Raw genomic sequence first — 11213 nt, forward strand, 5'->3', positions numbered from 1 at the left:
CCCCCCGGTGTCAAGGGGAGGGCAGTTGGATCCTGGTTTTTGCTTCCCGATTCTGAACACTTTCACTTTCTTGGGAATTCCAGTCAGTTCATTTTGGGGAAACCAACCAACCAACCTTTGATCCCTTGGCAACAGCAATTGGCTCTTTGTCTAACATGGTTCCAGGACATCTCTCTTGGCACATGCCAGCTTTTTGTACCACACAGGTTTGGGGCTTAAGCTTTGCTAAATGCTGGCAATCTGCAAAAATATTTCCCATACAGACAACACAAATGGTGCTTGGTCTAAGCTCAATCTTGGTTTGGAAAGTTGCCCCCCCCCACAGAAAGAAGCAGGCTTAGAGACTGGATTAGTAGCAGGAAGAGCCAGGTTCATTCTCAGCCCTTCAATGGGTGGCTTTGAGCCTCCCATTCTCTTTCAGCCTACCTCCCAAGGTTGTTGTCATGAGAGGAAAGGAGAAGAGGGAGCACTATATATGTCGTCTTGAACTTCTGAAGGGATGGAAATCCAGATAGATGAATAAAAGACAAAAGTGAACTGGGAATAAGGGGAGGCTTTCGGAAAGGCTGGTAGGAAGCCATTTTGTGAAAACACCCAGACATACAAATTGTGAGACTACGACGCGTTGAAGGAGGATCAACTGTGTGATGAAATGATGGTCTTTTATCATTAGACAGTTATCATATGTTCTATAAAAGTCATTGAAAGAGGTATTGAATTGCTGGAATTGAATTCTGATTAATTACTTCTGGGTAACCCCAAAGTAATAGGAGTCCTGCCTGCGAGGGGTGTCCACTGGAATGGAGGGGGGTAGGTGGATGTCAAAATGGTGGATATGATGGAAGCCCCACCCCTTTTGAACACATCTGAGGCTCAAACTGAGTTGAGGATTCTCTTGTACCATTGGGGTAGTTTGACCTTTTTTTGCCCTCCCTGCCAAAGCCCTCATTTGTTTGTTTGTTTTTCTAATGAATTACTGTTGCCCGATGAAAATATTTCTAGCAACTAGTTTATTTGCCTTCAATTAATTGCTTCTTTTTTAAAAAAAATCTTTTATTTCTGTTCACATTAAAAATACACCATTCACACTTCAGTCCACTGATGGTTAACACTGGTCACAATTAAAGCACAAAGAAACAGGTAAATTTTTTTTAAAAAATGAAGAAACAGAAAGAGAATGCAACAATTTGCAGATTTGTGTCAAGTCAGTGAATTGTCAAAATGGCAACATGTTTAACTAGAAACAGCTGCTGCTGAAACACATACAACAGAGGCACATCCTTTTAATGACAATGTAGTATAACTTATAAATAAATAAACATTCATAATCAATATAGGAGCCTTTTACTTTGCATTTCCTTATTAGAGTTCTCTTTTAACTTTTCTGATGGCTTACAGACACAATACAAGTTTTTTTTAAAAAAAAAACAGAAGCCAATTAAAAATGGGGTCCTGTTCAAAGGGACATTTGAGGCAACCTCCTGGCCTTTTCTGATTCAAAAACTTCATTGTGAGAATATCTGTGGGGGTCAAAAAAGTCAAGATGGCGGGTGCGATGGAAGGCCTGCCTCGTTTTTACATGCCGCCCCCAACCTCTTTGCCTCCATTGTTACGGCTCATGAATTAATTTTTGCAGAAACATTACTCAAAAAGGAAAACAAAGAAAAGGAAGGTAAATAGATATCAGGCATACAATCATGATCATATCTGCAATTCAGATTTAAAATTTGGTTGGTTGGTCCTCACCAGAAAGGGAAATAAATATGCAGGCAGAAAAATATACATACATAAAAGGTTGCACATAAATAACGATATATAAACATTTGCGCACAAAAGTTTTTCACGTTATGCCTGCTCTTCCTGCTTCCTTATCAATCTAACTTTCTTCAATAAATAAATCAATCTCATAGAATAAATAAGTTACTTAAATAGTTGGATAAATAGAAATAAAACCTTGGGTTTTTGGTTTTTTTAAAAAAAAAATAATAAGCCAGCAAGTTTAACAATGGGAAACTGAAAAGTTGAAGTGATTCAGACAGAACAGAAATTCTGTCCCTGTTTTGGGATTTGGGAGTCCCAAAACGCTTCAGTCAATTACACCCATCCCTTTCACTGTTCTTGCTCCTTTGCCCCAATCTATCTTCCTTATATTTCATATTAATGCAATAAATCACAGATGGCCCAGCTTACGAAGGATCCTGCTGAACATCTGATTTTGTGCCCCAGCCCAGCCCAGCCATTGTCTTGCTCTATCTGAAGCCAAAACTTAGGCTTCTCACATCCTGATTTTGACCGAATATGTTGAAGGGATCAGATGAGTCAGTGTTATCCCTCGGTTGAACGTATTCGTAGTTGATATGTGTTGGTTCAACGTGAGCCTTTTTACGTAAAGGTAAAAACTGGGAGAAAGGGGGCAGCTGATGGCTGTGGGCCAAATTCTCCATCACATTGAGGCTGAGGGGAAGACTGTAGGCCTCTGAATAGTACACGTTATAACCATGACGAAGCTTCTCTTGGAAGTTACAGAACTCTTCCGAGTACGACAGCTGCAAAGAGACGAGATCGCTTGGATTAAGCCTTCAAGAATGCAGAACCCCTATTGGGCTTTACAGATAGTCCAGAATAAAGAAGCAAAGACAACAACTGAATTTGATTTCATTTACCGTCAAGGGGCCTCTCCTTAAATTTAGCTTATTGTTATCTTGCTCCTACCATTGCTCCCCGTGTATTACATTCTCTTGGGTCATATTAAAAAAATACAATCAAGTAGCAATTGTTAGGGGCCCATTGAAGACCACATCGAGATTTTGGTTGGGCCGTATCTACAGGTTAGCTCAGCAACCATTTGACATTACAGCGGATGCTGAAAAGGGGACTTAAGACACTGTTTTAATGTTCAAATTCTACCTCTCCCACAGTCACATAATTGCATTTTGGACACTCGGCAACTAGCCTGCATTTAGTTGTGGTGTTCGGGAAAAACTGGCTCACAGCAAACGGGGTTTGCTTAGTGACTGCTGCAAAAAAAAAAAAGGACATCAGATCAGGTCCAGTCACATGGCAATATTGCTTTATGACTGTCATTACATATAATGGTAATTGCAGGCTCTATTACGGTTATAATTCTAGGACTACCTATGGCTAGGAGATTGTACAACAATTATCTGTGCAAATTGAGCATAGAATTAACTTGGTGTAGAATCATACCAAGTTGGTAAGCTTGATGGAAAAAAAATATTCAGTGTTTTGCCATCCCCTCCATTATATTATGTCCTGTGGCTTCAGTTACCCAGTTAGCAGTTACTTCCTACTGTTGCATTTCAAGCTAAGAAAGACAACAATCTCCTTAGGTAATCTGTTCCACTGTCAGACAGTTCTTATCACCAATAACTTTCTCTTAGCATCTAGTAGTCAAACCTGGCTGGGCACCTATGGAATTAACTCAAGATCATATAATCCATAGATAATTCAGCCCTGCATACATTGCCGGACCTAATCTAGGCACTCAAGCTACATCAAAATAGAAAATGATTCCAGCTAAAGAAATGCTCTTTTCACTGCCGAGGAGTTAATATGTGAATTTAGTGTCATATGGTCAACAAATCTGCAGTTTCTCTACTCAGGCTCGGAATTCAGCATGAAATCTGCCATGTTAACATCTTTACCATTTGTTTATTTGCATCCTTTAAATCATGAGCATCTACCAAAAGTTTCTATTTTTATACACTGTGGTCAACTTGTTGCAGCATACACGTTCAAATTTCAGAAGTCAAAAAAAGTCACATTGCAGTTTGCAATCCCCTTCATTTTCACAGACACAATGATTCAAAACAAGAAATATTTACTCAAATTATTTTTCTCCTTTCACAAAGTATTTCTGTTTCACTGGCCCAGTGAAAAACACTCAAAAACTCAAAAACACACTCCTCTTGTAATGAGTGCTTTTACCTTGCTCTATTAGCATCCTAAACAGCCCCATGACATGTTGGGTTATTGTTTCAGAGATATATCCTTGGGAGATGCCTGAATATCTTCAGCATTGACAGAACTAATGTTTTTGAAAAGTTCTTTAAAATCCAGGGGGAATATTCAGAGCTGCATCTGCCTTGAAAGTAGCCCAGTCAAACATCAACAAGAAGAAAGATTTTTATGACATTTTGCATTACATCATAAAATGCTTTATGATCATTTTTATGTCTTAAAATGTTTGGGGTTTTTTAATTTCCAAATTTCAGTTTCACAAGAGTCACCAGTCCCAGATTTTGGACACATTCTAGAAGTTAGCCCATTTGAGATACCTCAGTTGAAAAGGTTTTACTGTATGATGTATATTTCACCCACTTAAAGGTTACAAAAGAAGAGTTTTATGGTATATAGACGCAGATAGTCCTTGACTTACAACCATTCATTTAGTGACCATTCAAAACTACAACAACACTCAAACAAGTGTCAACTATTCCTCGCACTTATGACCATCACCGCATTCCCATGATCATGAGATGTAAATTTGGGGGCTTGACAGCAAACATACATTTATAATGGTTACAGCATCCTGGACTCATGGGATCACCATTTGTGACCTTCCCAGCTGGCTTCTGACAAGCAAAATCAGTGGGGGAAGCCATAGTTGCTTAATAACTACATGGGTTCACTTAATACAGTGATTCGCTTAACAACCATGGAAAAAAAGGTAATGAAATTCAGTGTGACTCACTTAACAATCATCTTGCTTAGCAACTGAAATGCTGGTCTCTGTTGTGGTTGTAATTCGAGAGACAACCGGTAATATACACTCTTTTCCTGGTTATTATGTAAGGCAGAGTATATACCTCGGTTTTTATTTCTATTTAATTTCTTTTTTCTATTGTGTTTCAACTGTTTTAATTGCTTTTATGAATTACCATTCAGAGTCAATGGTTTCAGATAGGCAGCTATACAAACTGAACGAATAAATAAATATAGGGGGCTGCGGAAAAAATAAATGCCGCTATGACTTTAAAAAGAAGATAGAGAGCTTCTTAAGGGATGTCACCACACTTTAGTTTGTTCCTAAAAATCTAGGCGTTTTATTATCATTTCAGAATATATCTACCAATCTATTAAGCCCCCTCAGCATCAAGAAGATTAAAATGGTCCAGTCTGCAAGAACAGCTCGCTTCTGATTTTAATAAAGTACTATCACACATTATTTTTGGTTATGTGTGATTTTTGGGGTGCAGGTTTAACTCATGAATGAAAACAACTCAGCTAGCTCTGGAAAAACACTTACCTGTATCCGAGAAGACATAACCGGTACTTGAGTGTTCTCAATGGCAGACTCAAAATTGTTGCCAAATAATGTGTGAGATGATCCCCCAGAATGCTTATTTTGGAAATGGGTGATCAGACAGGTAGATCTTTCAATTTATAGCTTTATCTTTCCCCGTTGATCCTTTGCTTTTAACCACTGTTTCTTCTTTAGCCACTTCCAGATATGTGGACTTCAACTCCCAGAATTCTCCAGCCAGTGTGCTGCTTGGAGAATTCTGGGCGTTGAAGTCCACACATCTGAAAGCTGCTGAGATTGAGAAGCACTGCTCTAAACACAGAGACATAACTTGTATAATTATACTTACTGAGCTATATAGATGTCCTTCAGAATCCATGCAAAGAAATCTAGAGGTTTTCTTGGCCATGATACTAATAATTCCCACTTTCACTGCTTTGATTTCCATCAAGCCTGGGGGGGGGAAATAGAAAATAGCTCATGAAAAAGGAGAACTCTTTAGATTTAAACTCAAATAGCCTTCAACCTCTTCAGATCTTTTAGTAGTCTTGATTTGTAACATCTGTAAGAAGGAACATAATCTGTGGGAGGCCACCACAGCACCTTCTACGGTTCCCATTTCTCCTACTTGATTTACTCTGAAAGTTTAATATGACCATCTGCAACAGAGGACCACGTTAGACTTGTTTTCCAGAGAACACATGTGTTAAGAAGCTACGTCTTCTGAAATACCCTCTTCTGAAAAACCATATTTTACGATCTAGTACTTGATCCTTCCCCAAAGAACCCAGGTGACTGTGCCCCAATTCCACATATAACTCATTTGGAGGAATCCCAAGTAATTTGTTTCCCAAATACTCACTGAAGAGGTTCTTGTATTTGGAGCCACGCACTGTGCCATCTGAGAAGATCTCCAGGTAGAGCTCGGTCTGATCATTGCCCGTATAGAGATGGCAAAGCCGGACTTGCCCATCAAACTGGTACAGAGGATTGGAATTTGGCACTGGAGAGGCCACAATCCTGGGGACCAACGCAGCGCAGAAAAGCAGTTTAAGGGGAAGCAGGAAATAACGGTTGCGTTGGAGAAAAACTGAAATGGACAGCATGGCTCAAGGGTGGCCGATCCAGGCAAGACGTAGTTCTGGGATGGCAAAGATAGTCTTGCCGTCAGAAGAAATTCAAGGAGCAACTCAAAGTTTGAGTCTTAGCCTAGTTTTGCCAGTCACTGGATTCTACTGTTTTGGGGTGGGGTGGGGAGACTATAGAGAATTCTGCGTTCCTGTCCTTCTAACTTGAACTTGTTGGTCTCACCCAGGAATTATGTCCAGAATTCACAAAGAAATGCAGTCCAGGACTTCTGAAGGTTGTTATTCTGTGGATGGGATCTGGGGAATCTAGTAAACTGCCGGTCACCTAATCAATGGGAATAGTCAGAATAAGGAGAGTGTCTTCCTTCTTGTTCTATCTTATGCCAAGTTTGCTCCAAATCAGCAAACTCACCAATATATATACACACACACACGCCTGCGTTCTCTACAACAGAGGTAAATGACCGTCCCCTTGACTTTTGCCTTGCCTACAACTCTCCGCCCACTTCCATTTCCCCACACTCTCACCAGGTCCCCCAAGGGTGAGTCACAGGGGTGCCTCTTGCTCCTACTGCTCCTAACATGGGGTCATGAGGATGCCAAAGTCTAAATATTATCATTCTGCAGCTGCTTTCAAGCTACCGACAGGAAAGGATGATGTAACATAGGGAATACAAGACTGAGAAAATGATGGCCAGAAGGAGGGGGAGAAAAGAAAGGGGAGGGGGATGATGGAAAGGCTAGGATTGCCTCAGCATCCTGGAACCGCTCTCTGACTTATCCAACCTGTCCTGTGTATCTATTAATCTCCCTAAATATGTGACTCTCTTGACCATTTGTGCGCTGGACTCGAGCAATTGCCCACTGTAGGCACAGGGAAACAGTCACGCTCTTTCTCTGTGTAACTCTCACAGCCCTTATCCTGTAAAGAGAGAGATCATGTGCTTCAGATGCCAAAGACCCCTGGTTCAGTTGCTAAACATCCAGAGATTGAGCAGAGCACAAATCCTGCTGCAAACTCTGGGATACAATAGCACTTAGCACTTATATACCACTTCATGGTGCTTTACAGCGCTTTCTAAGCAGTTTACAGAGTCAGCATATTGCCCCCCAACAATCTGGGTCCTCATTTTACTGACCTCGAAAGGATGAGTCAACCTTGAGCTGATCAGGATTGAACTCGTGGCAGTGGGCAGAATCAGTCAGCCTGCAATATGACATTCTAGCCATTATCAATTATTGTAAACAGTTGTAGGTAGATCAGAATCTACTGGTGCATCTCAAGTTGTTGATCGTTTAGGGGCTCTGATCCTTAGATTGTGTCCCCACTTGAAGCTAAGCTTGCTATAAAGAGTTCCTGAGAAATGAAAGAAAGAAAAAAATAATGAAGTGGCTTCGGATATTTATCCCAGCAATTATAAGTACAAATATAATTTAACCTCTCGCTCTAAAATTGCATCATCTTACTCGTCTTTCTATAATATATCCTATCTAATCCAAACAATAAATAATGTTGTTGTTGTTTTTCATTTTTACGGAAAAAGTCCATAAGAGACTTCCAGTCACCAATAAATGTAGATCATGTTTTTTCTCTATTCAAAGAAGTCAGTTTATCCCTTTCAGCGAAATCTTATCAGCTGAATAATTTTGTAATTGTTGCAATACAAAATATATTCTAACATGTATTCCCACAAGTAGCCATGCTCTCGTCCCTTCCCTGAAATTCTGCAATCTGGTGGGCCACAGAAGTGGGCCTTTTTCCTTATGGATCACCCTCTGCCTGGTGATTTTGCAGGCTCCCAATCTTTTAGCTTTTAGGCCCGGCTTAAGGAGGAGATGAAGGCAACAATCCTCAAAATGGCAGGGTCCTCAGAAACAATACTGGAAAATTAGTTATTTGCCTCATAACTGGCAGAATAATCCTATGTCTTCTGTCAGACAAAGAATGTTTATGTTTATATGCGGAACACATGGCCTACTTACGCTTTGCATTTTCTTCAGATTAAAAAGCAGCTAATGTTTTCTTAAGAAATACTGTATAGCTATGCCAATGAGCATACGCAAGCTGTCAATGTAATGGAAACAGAATAACAAAGGAGTGGAATAATTTCATGGCTGTGATTGATATTTTCTAGAAATTAGCAAAGGGTTAGTCCTGTGTACAATGAGTGTTACTAAATCTGTAAAAGGAAAAGTGTGTATGTTTGTGCGCGTGTGATGCACAAAATAGAAAGGAGAAAAGAGAAAATGCGGTTCTTCCTAAAGTTTATTTATAATTCTCAGTTGTACATGCATAATAAAAAAGGGGGGGAAAGATCAAGGAAATTAATCAGGATTAGCCACTGTTCTGCTACTGGCTTGATCCCAGCAAATGGTGCTGTCCTTATTTACAGTATAATGTTAAGGACTGAGGTTGATGAGTTCCCCCCCCCAGTTCTATTTTTCTCCCCTCCTATTGGCAGCCAGTGGGGAAACATCAACCAATCACTGATGAGAGGTGGAGCCTGAGAAAGAAGCAGGTTTTTACAAATGGCTAGAGGAGTAGGCTTAGCCACCTATTAAAACTTGCTCTACCTAGCTTGGAATAGTGGTTAAGGGCAGCAGGCTAGAAACCAGGAGAATGTGAGTTGGGTAATCAGCTGGGGGACCCTAAGCCAGTTATTCTCCCTCAACCCTAGGAAGTAGGCATTTCATTTTCATTTCATTTCATTTATTATATTTGTATACCGCCCTTCTCCCGAAAGACTCAGGGCGGTGAATAGGGCACATATAAAAATACAGAATACAAAAATTAAAAAAAGAATTAAATAAGAGCCCGAGCTAAAAGCAGTAGAATAATATAAAAATCCACAATAAAAACCCCAGCACATCCCCCATCAGGCCAGGCCGGCTTGTTCAAATAGGTAGGTCTTCAGACCGCGTCGGAAGGAGTGACGGTCAGGTGCCATCCAGAGCTCAACCGGCAGCTGATTCCATAAAGCCGGGGCGCCCACAGAGAAGGCCCTCCCCCTGGGGGCCACCAGCCAACATTCTCTGACCGGTGGCACCCTGAGGAGGCCCTCTCTGTGGGAACGCACAGGGCGGAAGGAAGTTGATGCCGGCAGCAGGTGATCCCCGAGGTACTCCCAACCCATGCCATGTAGGGCCTTGAAAACCATTACCAAAACCTTGAACCTCACCCGGAAGACAACTGGTAGCCAATGCAGCTCGCGGAGCAAAGGTGTAACATGGGAGTACCGGGAAACTCCCAAGACAACTCTCGTGGCTGCATTCTGTACCAGCTGGAGCCTCCGAGTGGTCTTCAAGGGAAGCCCCATGTAGAGAGTGTTGCAGTAGTCCAGACGAGAGGTCACGAGCGCATGAGTGACCGTACACAGGGCATCCCGGTCTAGATAGGGCCGCAACTGGCGCACCAGGCGAACCTGGGCGAAAGCCCCCCTAGTCACAGCCACTATATGATCTTCCAAAGTAAGCCGCGAATCTAGGACTCCCAAGTTGCGAGCCCTATCTACGGGGGGTAAAAGCTCACCCCCCCATGGAAAGAGGTGGAATATTCTGAATATCCCGGTATGCCGGTATGCACAGCCACTCAGTCTTGTCGGGGTTGAGTTGAAGTCTGTTCCTCCCCATCCAGACCCGAACCGCCTCCAGGCAACGGGACATCACGTCGAGGGCATCACTGGGGTGGTTTGGGGTCGAAATGAAAAGCTGGGTATCATCAGCATACTGATGACACCCAACTCCAAAACCACGAATGATCTCACCCAGCGGTTTCATGTAGATGTTGAACAGGAGAGGCGAGAGGACCGACCCCTGAGGAACTCCACAAACGAGAGACCTCGGGGTCGACCTCTGCCCACCTGCCAACACCGACTGCGAGCGTCCCAGGAGATAGGAGGAGAACCACTGAAGGACCGTGCCTCCCACTCCCAATCCCCTGAGACGCCGCAGCAGGATACCATGGTCGATGGTATCGAAAGCCGCTGAGAGGTCTAATAGGACTAGGACAGAGGAATATCCCCTGTCCCGGGCCCTCCAGAGATCATTCACCAGAGCGACCAATGCCATCTCCGTGCTGTACCCGGGCCTGAAACCCGATTGGCACGGGTCTAGATAATCCGCTTCATCCAGGACCAGAGGGAGCTGATGCGCCACCACACTCTCAACAACCTTCGCATGGGCAAACCATGTCCGAAATCTTGCCAAGAAAACCAGAGAAACTTATTCAGAGAGCCACCAGAAGTCAACGTGGATGTGAAGGTGCACCCATGTGCGTGCGCTCGCACACCACACACACACACACACACACACACACACACTAGCATGGCTATTTCAAAGAGATCCCCAACTATTCCAGAACTGAACCCAAAATTTCTGTTGCTAAGTGAGTGTTGCCTCATTTTGCGAGCTTTCTTGTCACACTTGTTAAGCAAATCACCACAACGGTTAAGTTAATAACACATTGGTGAAGTGAACCACCTGCTGCCATTGTCAACCTCCCATCGCCCAGTTCGCTCCCACAGAGTTGGCCTCCTCAGGGTTCTGTCAGCCAGGCAATGCTGGCTGGTGACCCCCAGGGGGAGAGCCTTCTCTGTGGGTGCGCCGACCCTCTGGAATGAGTTGCCTCCGGAGCTGCGGATGGCCCCTGACCTTCGGTCCTTCCGCCGTGACCTGAAGACGTGGTTGTTTCAACAAGCGGGCCTGGACTGACTACAATTTTTAATTAGGCTTTTTACTGGGTTAAATTGTCTTGTAATTTTGTATTTATTGTTTAATTCTCTTTTAAATTTTTTACTCTATGTTTTTTAATTTTTATTGTTGTGAGCTGCCCTGAGTCCTCAGGGAGAAGGGCAGCATAT

At 42.5% G+C, this 11213-nt stretch overlaps 1 protein-coding gene across 1 annotated transcript; it reads right to left on the reverse strand.

The window, feature by feature from the left end:
• Positions 1-2249: 2249 nt before the first annotated feature.
• On the reverse strand, positions 2250-6938 carry LOC308676304 (fibroblast growth factor 21-like; the record flags this gene model as incomplete). The annotated part of the gene is made up of 4 exons (XM_081342117.1): positions 2250-2546; positions 5616-5719; positions 6129-6286; positions 6883-6938. 4 exons carry the CDS (start codon positions 6936-6938, stop codon positions 2250-2252), a joined length of 615 nt encoding a protein of 204 aa, XP_081198243.1.
• Between the last annotated feature and the right edge of the window lie 4275 nt (positions 6939-11213).

Source organism: Vipera berus (genome assembly GCF_964194415.1).
Source record: "Vipera berus genome assembly, chromosome: W".
Classification (NCBI taxonomy): Eukaryota; Metazoa; Chordata; class Lepidosauria; order Squamata; family Viperidae; genus Vipera; species Vipera berus.